The sequence below is a fragment of the Choloepus didactylus genome, chromosome 14 (assembly GCF_015220235.1).
Source record: "Choloepus didactylus isolate mChoDid1 chromosome 14, mChoDid1.pri, whole genome shotgun sequence".
Lineage (NCBI taxonomy): Eukaryota > Metazoa > Chordata > Mammalia > Pilosa > Megalonychidae > Choloepus > Choloepus didactylus.
The window spans coordinates 45,318,398-45,337,502 of NC_051320.1; the positions used below are offsets into that span (position 1 = coordinate 45,318,398).

Sequence of the window (19,105 nt, forward strand, 5' to 3'; positions counted from 1 at the left end):
GGGCACGTCAAGTCAAGAGCAGAACTAAGAGAGCTCTGAGACAAAAGGCAATAATCCAGTGGCTGAGAAAATTCACTAAACAACACAACTTCCCAAGAAAAGGGGGGTGTCCGCTCACAGCCACCATCCTGGTGGACAGGAAACACTCCTGCCCATCGCCAGCCCCATAGCCCAGAGCTGCCCCAGACAACCCAGTGTGACGGAAGTGCTTCAAATAACAGGCACACACCACAAAACTGGGCGTGGACATTAGCCTTCCCTGCAACCTCAGCTGAATGTCCCAGAGCTGGGAAGGGGGAGCAGTGTGAATTAACAGAGCCCCATTCAGCCATCATTTGAGCAGACTGGGAGCCTCCCAACACAGCCCAGCAGCCCAGAACTGCCCTGGGGGGACGGCACTCACCTGTGACATAGCACAGTCATCCCTCAACAGAGGACCCGGGGTGCACAGCCTGGAAGAGGGGCCCACTTGCAAGTCTCAGGAGCCATACGCCAATACCAAAGACTTGTGGGTCAGTGGCAGAGACAAACTGTGGCAGGACTGAACTGAAGGATTAGACTATTGCAGTAGCTTTAAAACTCTAGGATCATCAGGGAGATTTGATTGTTAGGGCCACCCCCCCTCCCCGACTGCCCAGAAACACGCCCCACATACAGGGCAGGCAACACCAACTACACACGCAAGCTTGGGACACCAATTGGGCCCCACAAGACTCACTCCCCCACTCACCAAAAAGGCTAAGCAGGGGAGATCTGGCTTGTGGAGAACAGGTGGCTCGTGGACACCACCTGCTGGTTAGTTAGAGAAAGTGTACTCCACGAAGCTGTAGATCTGATAAATTAGAGATAAGGACTTCAACTGGTCTACAAACCCTAAAAGAACCCTATCAAGGACAGCAAATGCCACGAGGCCAAAAACAACAGAAAATTATAAAGCATATGAAAAAACCAGACGATATGGATAACCCAAGCCCAAGTACCCAAATCAAAAGACCAGAAGAGACACACCTAGAGCAGCTACTCAAAGATCTAAAGATGAACAATGAGACCCTAGTACGGGATATGAAGGAAATCAAGAAGACCCTAGAAGAGCATAAAGAAGACATTGCAAGACTAAATAAAAAAATGGATGATCTTAAAAGAAAAGTAAGACCCCGTGACTTCTATCTGCTGCTTGGCAACAATGCAGGAACTGATTGTCTGAGCTCAGAAAAAATGAAAAGAAAGGGCTTGATGCAGATAGTTTTAGATAGATAGCTAATTGCTCTTTGTGCCAGTTTGGATGTTTTATGTCCCCCAAAACTCCATGTTTTTTGATGCAATCTTGTGTGGGCAGACATATTAGCGTTGATTAGGTTGGAATTCTTTGATTGAGTGTTTCCATGGAGATGCAACTCAGTCAACTGTGAGTGAAATGTTTGATTGGATAATTTCCATGGAGGTGTTATCCTGCCCATTCAGGGTGTGTTAATTGGATCACTGGAGTCATATAAAGGAGTTCACAGACAAGGACCTCAAAGCAACTGAGAGTGACATTTTGAAGAAAAGCTGCAGCTAAGAGAGGACAAAACTCCCCAAGAGCAACATTTTGGAGAACACCATTTTGAAGCACAGCCTGGGAGCAAGTGGATGCCAGCCATGTGCCTTCTGAGCTAACAGGGGTTTTCTGGATGCCAAAGGTCATCCTTCAATGAAGGTACCCTGTTGTTGAGGCCTTACCTTGAACACTTTATGGCCTTAAGACTGTAACTTTGTAACCAAATAAACCCCCTTTATAAAAGCCAATCCATTTCTGGTATTTTGCAAAAGGGCAGCATTAGCAAACCGGAACAGTCCTTTTATTGCTCAATGTTCCCTGCTTCATGCAGCTTTCTGGCATCTTTTTTCAGCCGTGTTCTGTTGTAAACAAACACTCCTAAATCTTTAGTGTCTTCACAGAAGCTTGTCTCTACTTCTTGCCTTAACGAAACTGTAGCTCTCACCCTAGGTGACAGCTTCCCTTGCCAGGTTCTAGAATAATTCCCTCCAATACCTCTCCTACTTATATCCACCAGATCTATGAACTAGTGGGTTCTAAGATCTATTGCCTTCTAAGCTTTTATCTTCCATTTTAGGGTTTCACTCTTCCCCTCCTTGCAAATCTCTCCTAGTTCAAGGGTTATCTCATGTGACTACTAACCCTCTACACCTCCTTTTACTATTACCTGTTTCAGGTGTCTCCATGTCACTTGCCCATATTCATTGAGGACACTGTCACCTAAGTGAGGCTTTTCTGCTCCATCCCAACACTTGCCGTCATTCTCAAGTAGCGGACGACCCGATTGGAAAACCCGTTTGACACATTAGGTTCACATTTCTTTGACTTTCTCAACTTTTGTCACTTCATCTTTACTCTACCTGCAACACCCACACTTTAGATCTTGACATTACCAGCATCTTCTCCACCTTTAATATCTAACTCTCTGACCTGAGCTGCCTGGCTTTCTAGCTTTCTTGTATGCTTATTACCAGTATACCTGCTGTTTTGCATCATGTGGGTCTCCAACCACTTTGTGCCTCACCTTTACCCAGGTTATTAGTCTCCTTCTGTCCTTCATATCCAGGCTGGACACCAGGGTCTGTAGTTTGAACTGCTTTCACTGTCACTCTCAGTTCTATAGCTCACTTGTCTAAGAACCTTAACAAACCCCCAACCATGAATCAATCTTACTACAGCCTTCTATACTGAGGCTCCTTGATAAAATCTATCTTTGAAAATATGGAGCTAACATAAATTCATAACTCTAATATCAGTTGAACTATGGACCTTTTAACTGCCTTTTTAAAAAAATCCATTTTCCCTGAAGAGCTATTTTAACACCTTTGCCAAACTCCTTACATCTGTTTATCTCCTTCCCTCCTTCAGAAAAGACACCATATCTTAGGGAGGAAATTGATGCAAGAGCTTCATTACAATTTCTGACTTTACTCTGCTCCTACTGCTATTGCAAGACTAACTTTTTAAAAAAAATCTACACCTATATGTCACCCTTACCTCCTTATCTCTGGTTTCAGTTGATGCTTCAGTTCAGTTCAGTTCCTCCATTTGCACTTAAACCCATTCCTTCATTTCCCTTAGGGTTTGTGTCATCAGTTATACCTCTTTCCTATATACTTTCAATGTATCTCTTTTATGCCTTCCCCTAAGCTTAAAAACATTTTGAAGACTGTCTTGTCCTCCAAAAAATATTCCCTTAACCCTCCCTTTAACTTCTAATGTTAAGCTAAAGCATAGTTTTAGAATAGCTGGCTTTTAATTTTTTTCAAAATCACACAATGAGTAGCTAACAAAGGTAGCTCAGTCTCGTCATATATATAGGTGGGCTTAAGTAAAATACCCTGCCTTATTGTTAGGACGAAATGAGATACTATCCGATGGTGTTAAATGAGTGTAGGTACTAAATGGATTTTAGTTCCCTTTCCTTTCTCTCTAGCTCCTTGAGAGCAGGGGTTGTGTATCTCACTTTTGTATCTCTAATACTTACCATAGTTAAGAGCACACAGCAGGCACATAGTAAGTGTGTGTTGAACTTAACCACTCATGGAACCTCTTTCACCTCTCTCTCCAACCTTTGTTTATATTGGAACTGTGAACTCCAACTGTGAAGTAGAGCTGGGAGGCATGTGGAAGGCTGTTCACTCAATGTGCAGCCTTCTGATTCTGAAGATTACCTCCTAGTGAAGAGATGATTAGTTCTATTTGTGTGGTCCTATCCTAATTCACTCTTTTAGTGGAATAAATAATTTAACTACCATGTGTCTTAATTGTTTTGTCATTATATGTGTAAGGTTAACATGCACATAATTAGTAGAATCAATTGAAGCATCAGTAGATTTTACTTGAATCAAATTGACTGTTAAACCATAATTTATTATTTTTTTAAATCGGAAGATAAAGAACAGCAGTAAGACCCCAAAACTCAAAGTGTAAGACTTGACGTTACAGAATAAACACAAACAAGCTGGGGTGGGAAGCTCCCTTCCAGAAATCATTCAAGAAGCTCGATAACAATCGCGAAGCACTTTGGAAATCCGATGCTTAATAATCATCTGAAATGGGTAAATCAGAAGTATTCAATCACCATAGGTACATAAGAGCTAATATTCTAAAGAAAGATATATCTGTTGTTATTTTATCTTAACAGCATTTCACAGTGACTTCCTTATTACCACACCAGGTAGCCAAAGTAATTCTGCCAAAACTAGTTTATTTGTAAATCACAGATTTTTATGACTACAAGTGACCTTAAAGATAATTTACAACAACACCCTAATTTTATGAATGACGATAATAAAGCTGATAAAAGTATATTTGCCCTGTAGCAGAGATCCACTTTGGAGCAGAGTTGTGACTGGAACAAAATAATTAGGGCTGCTACTTCTCATTGCAGCTGTCTTTAGGTGCCTTCAGCCCCAGACTGGACTTAGTCCTTGGAGAAGTATGCTTGGCAATCCCTGTGATGTGCACCCCGTGAGGTGGACGCTTGATCAAAAAAACAAGAGAGAGCAATGTTATCAACTGCTGCTCCCTTTTCTCAGACTCATACCTGTATCTTTAAGGATGTTATTGATCACCAGTCTGGTACATCCCACCAAAAATAAGCACAACTCTCTGCTTCCCATCCCCCTTACACCTGTTCTTCAGCAGTGAGACAGAAACCAGAAAGCAGCCAAAGCATTGCTCAGTCATAGTATTCCCTCTTCAAGACAGTGCTAAACAATGCTGAGAAAATACGCTCATTGCTCTGTCTCTTCACAGAAGACATGCTTCTTTCTTACCCCAGCAGTCCAGGCCCTGAGTTGGTGTAACTATGAGGTTTTAGGACTGGACAGTGAAGGTTTTGCCCATAGTTCATTGCCAAGCTGGATGGGACTGATCAACTTCTTCAACCTCTTCCAACGGGGCAGAAGCTGTGAACTTCGGTGTCATCAAAACAGAAACTTGGAAAACTTATTTTGGTTACCAAGTAGCAGGTTTTTGTAAAACTCTAACAAAAATATTAAACGGCACTAAGAATAATTTCTAGACAGTAAGGCTTTGAGCAAAGCTTATTGTAGACTGTGTTACAGCAGTCCTGGCAAAGTGAAATACTCACTTTCCCAAATGAGGATAATAATAGTATCAATTTCATAAATAATTGTGAGGATTAGTAAAATATGCACATAAAGCACAGTCTGCCACAGGAAAAAGTTGATACATGCTACCTTTTATCAGTAGCATATCTTCAGCCCTGGAGTCAGACCCCATGATTCCTGTCTCAATGAAATAACTCACTGCATTTGGAACAACCTCTTTCTTTCATGTCCTTATTCTATTCCTCAGTAGCTCCTACCAATGCTACAATTTCTCTAAATTATTTTTATGGAACCTCCCTGCAACTCTCCCTTTAGAAGATGGCAACTGTTCTGGTTTGCTAATGCTGCTGTTTTGCAAAACACCAGAATTGGATTGGCTTTTATAAAGGGGGTTTATTTGGTTACAAAATTACAGTCTTAAGGCCATAAAATGTCCAAGGTAAGGCATCAGCAATAGGGTACCTTCACTGAAGATGGCCATTGGCATCCAGAAAACCTCTGTTAGCTCGGAAGGCACGTGGCTGGCATCCGCTTGCTCCCAGGTTGTGTTTCAAAAATGGCATTATCCAAAATGTTGCTCTTGGGGCATTTTGTTCTCTCTTAGCTTCAGTTCCTCTTCAAAATGTCACTCTCAGTTGCTCTGAGCTCCTTCTGTCTGTGAACTCTTTAAATGTCTCCAGTGATTTAATTCAGACCCACCCTGAATGGGTGGGGTAACACCTCCATGAAAATTATCAGTCAAAGGTCTTGCCCACAGTTGATTGAGCACATCTCCTTGGAAACACTCAATCAATAGGTTCTAACCTAATCAACACTAATATGTCTGCCCCCACAAGATTGCATTAAAGATTATGGATTTTTCTGGGGGACATAATATATATAAACCAGCACAACAACAGTCCCAGCGTTTACTCATTCACTCAACAAATGTTTGTTGAGGGTTTAGTAGGTACCAGGGATTCTGCTTAAAATGGGAGATAGAAGGGTTGTAAATAAAAATGATGCACACTCCCGCAGGCCCCTCCCTTCTAGTAGATGAAAGAGAGATACGAGAGAGATATAATAGCAATTGTAACAAGAGCTACACAAGAGAAATCCAGTGCTTCATGGAAATACATAGTAAGGGGCAGAGGTAGCTTTAGCTGAAGCAATAAAGTTCAGAGGGTCTCACTTGCACATCCCTTCCAACACCCTAGGGCTCTTTATTTTTCTACAAGATTTGAGAAGTAATATATTTTAACGGCAAGAGTTAAAATAGCTGTCATCTTCCATTCCTACTTCTGTTCATCAAACTTCCTTTCATGTGGGGTGATGTTGGAGTGGCATTGGGATCTGCTAAAAGGAAATTGAATTGGAGATAGGCTCAACTTGGATTAACTAAGATATACTTGCATGGTGTGCTGTCACCTTAGAATAAAGTCAATGTTAGTAGTCCTGGTATAGGACTACCTTCTAGAAATATACTTTCATCCATCCTGTGACATGAAGGTGCAGGGCCAGAGGGTGCATCAAGTTATAGATGTGTCATATGGTGCCCATCCCAGAAGTATATGGGACTGGAGGAGAGGCAAAGTTTGAAATGTATGGAGCCAGAGGCTAGTATTGGTTGTGTAAAATAATAAGCAGATAATATGGTTTCATTGATACGTAATCAAAATAGAAGATCTCCTCTGTCAGGAATATTCAGTAATGCAATATTTATTATAATGAATGTACCATACATTTTTAAAAGATGAGAATCACACACAATAGCATTTATCAGAATGTTTATGTTTGCAGGACACAAATCTGGAGCAGTCCTACAATTAGTAAGTCAGTGTGTGCATGAGGCCACATGCTTTATCACCCCAACTTTTATTCTCTTTATAAAAATGAGCTTAGAGCCTCTTTGCTATATGAAAAGGTGATCAAAGAGAATGCAGCCAAAATATGTAGGGGAAAAGTAGTCTTGAATTTAAGTGAATTTAAATATGACCTTATTGTGTAGAATTTGTGGAATTATCAGTTTTTTGAAATTTGAAATTTATTATGGTTTCTTTTTATATTCTACATTTTTTTTGCACCTTATTTTTCAGTCTTTTTCCTAAAGAAGGCTCCTCAAAATTGTGCAAGGTGTAGGAGCCACAAAACTTGGATGTATCCCTAGAAGGGAGACCTAAACAAGTGAAATCAAGGGAACTTTCCCTAAGAAAATGACATGAAAGCTGACCCCATGATGGTTGGGGTGGGAGGCAGCCACTCTAAGGTGGAGGAGTGGGGGTAGGAAAAGAGGCAGGGTGAGAGGAGTGGCATTTGTTAGAGTGTAGCAGCAGGCCACAGGATGGAGATCAAAAGTCATAGTATGTTTTTAGGTCCTTCGATTTCAAGAAAAATAAACATTTTTATAATGTTAAATATTAACTTTTTCAGTTTCACAATCAAAACAAGTATAGTGGATATGAATTTTCAATCACATATTCAGGAGTAAGAGTAATATTACCTTATTTTGTTTAAAGCAACTGAAATTCTATTCCCAGCCTCCATCCATCCCTCCATGATTGTGGGAAATGCAAGCTTAGTTATCTTTAGTGCCCTATTTCCTTCTTTCACTCTCAGGATTGTGTAAAAGGCCCCAGGTCTTATACAGAGCCGGGCGTTTGGGGAGGCTTTCTGGTTTTCAGTCCACAGTAGTTATGTTTTCTGTAGCTGGCGTGGTCCCTTGAAGTCCTGCCCTTCTGCTTCTGTACTGACCTTGGGGCACCAATAGTTAAGCTGGGTGCCCAGGGTCCAGCCTGCTTAAGTGCATTCTGCAGCTGTTCCCCTCTGACAGGTGGTAGAGTGTGGGTGTCAGTTACCTAAGACATTTTTTTTTTAAATAAGTAGTAAAGTTTCTTAAAGAAAAAGAGAGAGAGAACATACCAAAGAGTTAGTACGGGCATGTTCGAGGAGAAGCATGCATTGAGTGGGAGTGGGTTGGCGTGTTATAAAGGGAAGTTTTGCTGGTGACAGGTTTCCATAGTAACCTTTGAACACTGGGGGGCCTACAAGGTTTGTATTAACTCTGGTTTGCATTAACTAGGTATCTTATTTGTTCTAGAAGATGGCTATCAGGACTGTCTTTGGCAGGTGTTTAACAATCTTTTTGGCTCCATGCTTTTTGCTATTAACTAAGAGTTTGCTTTGAGCCCATGATTTCACAAGCCTTTATGGTTTGGGGAAGCGTCAGAGCTTTAGGGGAAATCTTGGTTCCATGAAGTCTGAGTTGAAGATTTGCAAGTTTTCATTAACTCTTTAGAAACTGAATAGAAGATCAGGGATCATAGCCTTGATACCCTATTCTATCTTGCCTCAATTTCCCCCAAAGAGTAGAACATTCTTAATCTTAAGGGGGTGTTGAGGGGCAAAGATGCGACTTCTGTCATTTCTTCCTGCTGTTTGGGTGTAGAACTCTTTCTCTATTCTAGTAAGGATGGGGGTAGGCTGGTCCTGGTCCAGAGCAGCTTGATATCCACAGATAAGCATGACCTTAGCATGGAATGCTTGCAGTGTGTTGGAAACAAATTTGACAAGTAGGTAAAATATACATGGGCCAAACATAAGAATGAGAAGAAAAGGAATTAAAGAACCTAGAAAAAGAAGGATCTAAGTAGATTAGATAGATGTCGACAAGGACTCCAGTTATTTCCAGCATTGTTTTTAATTTGTTGTCATAGCTCCCAAAGGTCTCATATGTTTTCTTGGATTTACCTGAGTGGTTGACATAAAAGCAGTACTTTTTTTGTAAGAAGAGGCCTTTTAAGGGATGTTTGGTTAGGATGAAAGGTGCAAGGTATAGCAGAGCACAAAGGAGAGAGAGAGAGAGAGCTCATGATACTTAGCTGTGTTTCTTTAGTAGGAGTTTTAACCATCTAGTGGCTGATAGCTGTAGGATTCTTTTAGTTCAGGAGTGTCTGTAGGATCCTGGCTGGGGAGCTTGACCCTGAACAGGTGAATCCAACTGGAGATTCCACTGACTTTTACTGCATGTCAAGAGACACCCGGGACTCAATGATTTCAATGTTCTTCGGTGAGATCCAGGGAGGTACTGCCCCAGGCTCCTTCAGTCCTGGTCGTGGGCGGCCAACAGGGCTTTTGGAGAGGCTTCGCTCCCCCTTGGGGCTCGACACATTCTCAGGCCCAGTGTCCTGCCTTTCTGTACTGTGGACAGGGCCCTGGAGGCTCTCTCCATCTTCAGGGGCTCCTTTGATCCTTGGGGGCACTCTCGTCTCCAGTACCCTGACTCTCTCTGCATCAATGACAGGTTCTTGATGGCTTCTGCCCCAAGTGGCCCTGGGGCACCTGCTTACCATTTACAGCTGAAGCTATGAGCCTTGCCTTATTTTGGTCTCTCCTTGTCCTTTCCTCCTCTGCAGTCCAGTTCACTGAGGCTCGGCATCCCATAGTATCCTGCAGCTGAGTAGTACCCTCGCAACACCTTATCGTCCTTGGGCATCCCTTTTTTTTTGGGGGGGGGGAACCTTAGACTTAAGAGAAGGGCTGTCTGGTTTCACCCCTTGACTCCCAAGCTGGACCCAGAAGGCTGGTGAGCCAGACTTCCCACCCCAGCAGCTCTGGGCCGGACTCAGAAGGTTGGGGAGCTAGATCCCTCACCCTGGTGGTCTACCTAAGACTCTCTTTCTTCCCATGTATAGCATAGTGCTTGTGGTAGGTAGAATTTTAAGATGGCTCTCATGTTCCCTGCTCCATGGGTTAGCTCCTGTATAATTCCCTCTTCTTGAGTATGAATGGACCTGTGACTTATTTCTAGCCAGTAGACTATGGCAAAGATGAAGGGATTTTGCAGATGCAATTAGGTCCACAAACAGTTGACTTTTAATCAAAAGGATATTAAGATTACCCTGGGTGGGGCCTCACATTATCAGGCCATTGCTCTTAAAAGAGGAACGGGGCCCTCCATCTTGCTGGTTTGATGAAGTAGTAGTCACATCGAGGAAACCCAGATGGTAAGGAACTGTGAGAAGCCTCTAGGAGCTGAGGACAGCCTCCTGTTGACAGCCAGCAGAAAACTGTACCTTCAGACATACAACAGCAAGGGAATGAATTCTGCCAACAACCTCAATGAGCTTGGAAGTAGATTCTTCCCCAGTTGAGTATCCAAGTGAAAACAAATCCCAACCAATACTTTGATTGCAGTCTTTTGAGACCTTGAGGGAAGGATCCCACAAAGCCATGCCTGAACTCCTGACTCATAGAAACCGTGAGGTGATATATGTGTTGTTTCAACATGCTAATGTTGTAACCACTCTGAAGAAGCAGTATGGAGCCCACCACAAATTTGGTTCAGATGTCAAGACTGATGATGCTACACACACACCAAGAGGGTATGAAAAGTTTTGTGTTGAGGCTTTCTAGGAAAAGCAGGGCAGGCCTCCCAAGCTGATAAAGGAATGGCTTAAGAAAGCAAGGAAAAAAGAGTGGCTTGGGATTTTTATTGTGGATAGAGGGGGGACTGGCATGAAGGTTCCCATGTATGGGAAGGGGCACATAAGAAGGGAGAAACCATACTTTCTTATCAGCTTACCCAGATGTAGGACACAAGAGGAAGAGAGAAGAGTGATGTCTTTTAAAGATGTCATCAAACACAAAAGAAAATGGACTCAGATTGTTTATTATAGCTAAGTTTGTGATAATTTGTTACGCACCAATAGAAAATGAATACTGTGGTAAAGAGGGCTTTCTGCTGCAAATACCACCTTCACAACTTATAGTTTGAAGCAAATTCCTCAACTACTCTATGTTATGCCTCAGTTTTCTAGTCTGTGAAATGGAGAAAATAATAATATCTACCTTACAGGGTTGTTGTGAGAATTAAATGAGTGGGCCTGTCAATGTGGGGACCCCACTGATATCCGTTAGGCTTTACCAATTCAGAGTACTATCTACCTCCAACTGCCACACTGCCTGCATCTCTTTTCTTGAGGCCTTTTGCTGAAACTCTGAGGCCAAGCCCACAGTCCAGAAGTGCTGGGCTACCAACACCCTGCCTGGAGCCGCCCTCAACATGGGAAGTGGTATATAAATACTCCAGCTCCCTCAGGTGGAGTATCTCTGAGGCATGTGTTCATCTTCTCCCAGGAATTCCGCTGGGAGAATAAGGTCTAGTTGCCCATAGTGTTAGTTGCTTGATAACTTACCCTCTATTTGTTGCCTTCCCTTCCCTACTGGTGTTTCCCAAAATTCTTAAACAAATCACTTGCATTGGATCCTTGTCTCAGAGTCTACTTCAGAGCAACCAAACTAAGGCAGTGAATTAATACTAAGGGAACCATCAATACCCTCCAGCCAAAGACCAGTGGGGAAATACTTGTAGTTACCAGTTTGGATATTAGTCTTTTTAGCGAGGGGGTGCACACAGCATGGGAAATCATGGGGTGTCCCAGTAAGAGGGTTTTAGAAAGAACTTATTATAGGATTTGGGCCTTGTTTGATGATTTTTGGAGAGTCTAAGGAAGTGGGGGTTCACTCTAGATTGAATACTATCAGAAAGCAGGGACAATTCTATGAATGAATATCTCAGTAAGTCTTAATTATAGGGAGTGTAGACTGGAAGGAGATTAAAGTTGTAGTTGGTAAAGAAATAGTCCCTCGCTTTGACTGAAAGAAGTGGTGTATGGTATTTTGTGGGTAGTACAGTGAACTTGCTTTTGTCCGTGCTTAGACATAATTATGGAGTGGACTTGCTTTATCTCTTTTTATCATGATCTTAGGGTGCCATGTCTGAGATTGGTATTCTTTGAGATGGTTTATGTTTGATAGGAAAACAGAATAGCTATCTTTGAGTGCCAGGACAGGTTCTGTCAGGGGCTGCTCTTTTTTGTTTGTTTGTTTTGTTTTTGTTTGTTTGTTTTGTTTTCCTTTTTCAGCATTAGAAAGTGCCAGGCACATAGCAAACTCTTAAACTCTCAATATCATCTATCAGCACCGAGCTTGGTTCACAATATCTTGTGGTAGGTATGAATAGTCACATTTTACACTCCGAGAAAGAAATGTGATCTAGGCTTATGCAGCCTATCAACAGGTATTTTATACTGCGAGAGAGAACTCTACACCATGGGTCTGCATTTGCTTTTAACATGTTTATTAATCCCTTTGAGAGAGTCACGTTACATCTCGGCGATAGGGGACGGTGTGCCCCGAGAAAAGTCCACGTCCCCCGGAAGCTGCAGCTTTTATTTGATTTCAACCACTTCGTTCTAAGAGTGATGCCACTTTTTAAACCCCACATATTATTCTGATAATTTGTTGTTTAGCGCCACACCGACCACGAACTTAAACAGGCACTTAAGGAATAAACATAAATTACTGGAAAAAAAGGTATTAGCACTCGGTGGGTGGAGTGTGTATGTCGCATGTTTCTGCAATCTGCAAACCCTTTATGGCGCTGTGGTTCGCCTCCTACACAGGGACACCTAAAGCAGCATTCGCCGCCCTATAATAAACTCCGGGAAGACGGACAGAGAGCAAGAAAAAGTCTCGGAGAGGACAATGCTCCCGGGCGTGAACCTGGCGGTCGCGGGGCCAGCAGGAGCGGCCCAGTCGCCCTCCCTCTTTCCGACCCCGCCCAGCTCCCAGGACTGGGGTTGTTTGTGGCGCGCCCCCGCGGCCGATCGACTTCCCGCCCTGGCTGGGGAGGCTCAACATGGCGTTGCTGGGCCGGATTTGCTATGCTTGGGGGCCCCAGCTGTCCTACGGCCTCGGTCCTCGGCGGGTAAGGCAGCCCTGGAGGGGCGAGTGCCCGGCTTACTCCCCGCCAGCGCCCTGCCTCCGTCCGCCTCCGGGATGGCGGTCGGGGCTGCGGGGAGCGAGGACAGGGTCCCGGGGCGCGGGGAGCGAGTGCCCGGGGTCCCAGACCGGTGGGGGACGAGGAAGTTTCGAAGGTGAGGATTTGTGGGCAAGAGAGGCACCTGTTAATGTGGTTTGCCCCCTTCCTCGAACCGAGGCCTGGGTTTGAATTCTTGAGAAAAGAAAATACTTCACATCTGTGAAGTGGGAGGTTGTTCCAGGGAACATGATGTTTTTATGGGCAAATACAAGTTGTTACAATTAAAACCTCTAATTTGAATATTTTTGTTACCAAGAACGAAGAGAAATGTTTTATTTTTCATGAAAGCTATTTGTGAAGTGCTATATTAAATTGGGCTCTTACTTAGTAGGGCTTAGATAAATTCAACAAACATTTGAGGACTGGCCTTGTGCCTGGCCCTGTACTATGCCCTGAGATTGCAAAGATTTAAAAAACATCTATCGTGCTCTCAAGTTGCTCTTAGTTCTACTGAGGAAAACGTTCATTCTTTCAGTTATCAGGAAATGCTAAGTGCCTCCCAAGTGTTGGACACTCTTTGAAAATCCATAGTTGAAAACACAATCTTCCTACCTTCAATGAGCTCATAGTCTCATGCATGTTTTTCAAGCTATGGATCTTGAAATCAATTTCAAGACCCATGAATAGACCTTAAAATCAATTTAGTGGAGCAAAATAGGATTTAAGAAATAAATTGAAATTGAATAGGAAATAGCAGAATTCATTTTATGTAGTAAAGTTAGGATTACTTTATGAAACTTTTTTTGAGATGATAGTTTACCATTCTTTTGTAGATTCTTTGGCATCTGTGATGGTACACATCCTTTTTCTTTTATCTTTATGGAGAGTAACAACCTTACCATTTTAATAAAAATGATGCCTGGCCATTATTCTTTCAGGCAATAGAGTTAAATAAAAATACAAAGTGACACATGGCCCCAAATCAGCTACACATTATTAACAAGAATTAACCCTTGTTCACATTTGGTGAACATCCTTCCTGGTATCTGTGCTGGTGAAAGGCTGGGTGGATAAATATACTTTATCTCGGATGTATTAGATTTATTTTTCCCTTAGAACGTAGTTGACATTGTTTCATTGTCTTCTGTTACTGAATATTGTTGGGGAAAAATATAAAGCCAGCTGAATTTTTTTTTCTAATTTGCATTTTGGATTTTCTGTATTTGCTTTTTTTATCTGTTTGGAAAGCCTAAGAACTCTTCTTTTAATCAACTTAAAATTCTATTGAGGGTAAGCTCTATGGGGGTAAGGATTTACCTTTGTCTTGTTCACTGCTGTATCCCCAGGTCTAGAACAGTAAAGAGTAAGCAGGCAGGTGATGAGAGACAGGTTAGTGAGCACCTAGCCCTTTTGGTCCAGGTGAAGGAGTTAGTGCTTTGTCCTGTAGGCATGAGAGTTGGGGGTGAGAGTCGGGTAGAGAGAGACATCAAACCACACATAATCATCTCTCAGGTGAGCTGTGATGGCAGCCTCAAACTTGAGTAGCAGTGGGTGTGGAGAAACTTGAAGTTGAGTGGTTTTTAGGAGGTAAATTGATAGGTCTTAGTGATTGGTTGGCAGTGGGGTGATGGTGGGTTTGGGGAGTGAGGGGAAGTTCAGGCCATGGGGAAGAGATAATAAGGTGCCATAAAAATTGTGAACTGAGCGGGGAAAGTGATGTGATCAGGTAAGACTTGAAATAAGGAGACCCTAAGTCAAAGCAAAAGTGATAACGGTCTGAACTGGGTGTTAGAACTCTTTATGACTGAAATGAATGGCCTGATGGTGTGGACATGTGGTGGGCGATGAAGCCCAGATTCCTGCCTTTGGCCCATGAGTTAATGGCATTGCCACTCTTGAGGGCATTTATGAGGGGGAGCTGGAAGGAGGTGAGGGGTAAATGATGACAGTCTTGATGTATTAAAGAGTTTGGGGGATTCCTAAACTAACGTGTACATAATTTAAGCTAAATTACAGAGGTGGAGGAGAACATGTTAATTCTACCTGGGAATGTTAGGGTGGACATCTGAGCTCTCAGAGATGGATTTGAATGATGAATGTTGGGTAATAAGGTCAATTTTGTAAAGATAGGGCAATAGAAACAGTTTGTGTTTGAGGAACACTGAGTACTTTGTTTTTCTTAGTGTAAGTTTCAAGGGAGGAAAGCAGTGGGAGGTCAGACTAGAGAGAAGAGCCAGGGCAAGGTCATGGAGACCTGGTGTAATGTGAGAAGCTAAAGAATCTAGGCAGCCACCAAAACCACTGCAGGATTTTTAGGAGCAAAGGTTAGGATACTCTGGAGAACAGGGTCACCAATGGGTTGGAGTAAGGAGAGACTGGAAGCTGGAGACAAGTTAAGAGATGACACATATTTGTATTTGTGAATGATGTGAGATATGGGGTTTTGAAGTAAAGCAGTGGCTAGAGAGGAAAGTGGGGAGGTCAAGTGCATGGGACTTGATATGGATTGGATATTTTGGGAGGAGAAAAAGAGGACAGGAGCGAGTCACTAGGGGGACTAGATGGCGCCACATGCACACAAAGGAAGAAATTTCAAAAGTAAACTCTTTCCCCAAACTATTAAACCCACCTTGTAATATTTAAAAAAATCCCCAGTCCAGATGTCAGATTATTACCCAAAAGTCATTATAACAACTTCAGAAGTGGAGGGGAGTTCCATAGATAGCCAGGGTTTCCTACAGCCCAGATTGGAAGTCATATCATCAATATTAGGCAAGCCTTAGTTTTTAAAGAAAATTTCTGTAGAAAATGATCGTTAATCTCAGCTTTTCTATGCTGTTCTCTTCCTAAAGTGATAGCCCACCTTGAGATCAGAAATGCCTGAATAAATATAAGTAAGTTGAGAATAAAACAACTATATTTTGATCCCTTCCGATGTGGGGAAACCCCACACTGCACTGCATCATACAAGCAGTGGTATAAGCTTTCTTAATTGTTGCAATGATGTAATTATGTTGCCATTCTTCTCCTCTAGTCCCTATTTATTCTCTTTGCTTCAAAAGAGCATCTCTAACTGCAGATTTCTCCACCTGAATATTCCCCCAGGCATTCCAGGTGCAGCATTTCTAATTCAAAATTTGTTATGTTCAGTCCTCCAGTTTGGATCTTCTCATGTAACCCAGACATTTCATTACACATCACTCCACATACAACCATTTAAACTGGAAAACTGTCATTTTCAAGACTCCCTCTCTCACTAACTGCTTCCAGCTGGTTGGCTTCTGAGTTCAGGCTAATCTACACATTTGTTTAAAGTGGGTGAGTGTTGTCTTTTCTTTATTTCTGCTGCCCTTAGTATTTCTTCCTTCTAGCTCATTGTTAAATCTTAATCTTTCTAAAACACAAAGGTAATGCAAAAGTAAGAGAGATGTTGAAGTGAAAGTGAGAAAGATAAAAATGTTGTCTCAGTTCAATGGCCTTGATCTTTTCAGTAAAGTGGGGTACTGTTTATCTGCTTTTATGGAAAGAAGATGTGATGGATTGGGCTTCAGCAAGAAGAAATAATTGGTCCAGGCAATATTAGATACAGTTGAGTAATTTATTACATCCTGGTTTTTTGGGACTGTCCCACCTGCAAACAATTTTATGTGCTACCTCCCTACCACTTCCAATTTTAGTATCCTGGTTTAAGCCGTCATTACCTCATGTGTGGCTGCTACCAAAGCATCACAACCAGTCCCTTTACTTCCAACCTTGCACCTACCCTCCATCTCAACATAGCAGTCAGAACGATCCTGCCAGAACTTAAGCAGATCCTGTCAATCCTTTGCTTAAAACCTCACAATTATTTGCTACGCAACTCAGTCTAAGTCTCCGTAGTGGCTGACTGGGCCTACATGATCCAGCTGGCTTCACCTTGTTGACCTCACTTCCTGCCCCCTCTCCCTCTCTCCTGCTACTCCAGCCACACTGTCCTCCCTGGCTAGTCCTCAGGCACACCAGACAGTCTCCCTTCCCAGGGCCTGAGGTCTTACTCTTCCTTCTGCCTGGAACAACCATGTGACTCATTGCCTTCAGGTCTTTGCCTTCACTGAACACCCTGTTGATAATTGCTTTCCCTCTCAGCACATATCAACTCTTAATATACTATATATTTCACTTGATTTGTTTATACCCCCGTCTCCCAAGGATACTCTCTCTGAGGGTGGAATTTTGCTTCTATTTTGTTCACTGCTATATCCCCTTGCCATTCTAGTACCTGGGGCATAGTGGATACTCAATAAAAACTTGCTAGAAAATAAATACTTGAATTTCCTCTGTACCTAATCATAACATCATGCTGTTTCATAGAAGCAGATTCCCAAATCAGAATAAACCCCTTGTAAGAGCAGGGGTTCTAATTCTGGTTCAAAACAGTCATGTTACTTTGTGTTAATGTGATTGGAAATTGAGATAACTCAAAGGAGAGGCAAGCAGGGGTAAAGGCCCCTGTTGAAAATTTCAAATCGCCTGCTAATTTCTCTCCCTGACTTCATCTCCCTTTATTGTGTAGTGTGGTGAAGCATCTGTTTGGTGTACATCTGATTGCTAATAGATAAGAACTGTAATAAAAATGGGAAGTACACCTTGTAGCAGAGAGCAACTATTTTTTTAAGGACTCAAGTTCACCGCTACAAGCTGTTTCATTACTTAGAAGTGTGATTTTCGTCTTGCAAATGGCTACTGTGTAATTCAGCCTAGCCACTGGAGCCTGCAGTCCAGCAAGGCACTTTCTTTTATATTTGCTCAACCTTTCCTTCAAGTTGCTGTGGCAACGAGGTCTGTGCTGTACAGCTTAAAATAGCAGCAGTCAATTTGCAGTGCCCTGCTTTAAGTAAAGGAATGGGTGGAGGTCTCAAGCAATCCACATAGTCACAGGGTGTGAGCTTAATATGCATGTAAGTAGAGTTTGGGCATTTCAGTTCCTTCAAATTTTGCAGGGTCGTTATTGGCATTTGGGGAGGGGCAGTCCACTATGCGGGACTGTCCTTTTCTGGACAGAAGCATTCAGTAGTGTGTCCTACCCAGCTGTTCCACATATTTCCAGATGCCTCCAGTTAATAACGACTTAAGTGGCAGTGGTCTGGGCATTGAAAGTAATGCACACGGGTCATGTTCTCACACCGTCTAGCAACTGCACAAAATAAGTCAGGAAGTAGTTATTAAGGCTTACTATTTGCAGTGACTATAGGAGGTGCTTTGGGAATGCAAAGATGTGTAGTTTACAGAGTTATCCTTGGAAAACTACAATTGCTCAGGTTTTACTGAGCTGACGTTCTTATATAACAGTTAAGGCCCACTCTGCAAAGCAATTTTGTAAATTATAGAGTAAATTTTGACCTAAACCAGCAGGTAATCAGGAACCCCCAAATACAAATAGATATGATAATATTTCATTTTCCATAAATAAACACTTAAGCTTACACTTAAGTGTTTAATGCATAAAATTCATGCTTCAATTTCTTGACATATATACCTGTAAATGAGGCATAGATCCTTATCATGAAACTGATTCTCTGCCATTTTTCTTGCTATAATTTTGTTTTCCTTTGTACTCTTCCTATTATGTGCTATATATGATTCAATTTTTGTTAACTATTTTTAATTAAAAAATAATGTATGAACATGTGGAACATTCAAGCAGTACAAAAGAATATGCAATGACAAGGCAGTGAGTCCTTCTTTCATTCCATGACCCCTCCCCAGAGGTCACTACTAATGGTTTCTTGTTGATGCTTCTAACAAGTTTTGTGCAAATATCAACATATTGTAAGAAGATATCCTCATTTTAAAAAAACAAATATGGGAGCATATTGTATATTTCTCTACCTTGGGTTTTTTTTGTTTTCTGTTTTGGGGGGTTATTGCATTTTTTGTTGTTGTTGTTGAGATTGTTCACATACCATACAATTATCCAGAGATCCAAAGCATACAGTCAATTGCCCGTGGTATCATCATACAGCTGTGCATCCAACACCACAATTAATTTTTTTCTTTCAATTTTTAGAACATTTTCATTCCTCCAGGAAAGAAAGAAAGACAAAAAAAGGAAACTGAAATCCTCCCATACCCCTAACCACCCCCCCCCCTCCATTATTGATTCATAGTTTTGGTGTAGTACATTTGTTACTGTTGATGAAAGAATGTTAA

At 42.1% G+C, this 19,105-nt stretch overlaps 1 protein-coding gene across 1 annotated transcript in view; it reads left to right on the forward strand.

The window, feature by feature from the left end:
* Positions 1–12,706: 12,706 nt before the first annotated feature.
* DECR1 (2,4-dienoyl-CoA reductase 1) overlaps positions 12,707–19,105 on the forward strand; it is a 64,912-nt gene continuing 58,513 nt past the window's right edge. The window contains exon 1 of the mRNA XM_037802691.1: positions 12,707–12,862. Within this exon, the coding sequence (XP_037658619.1) occupies positions 12,794–12,862 (69 nt within the window). The 5' untranslated portion in view covers positions 12,707–12,793. The remainder of the gene's footprint in view (positions 12,863–19,105) is intronic.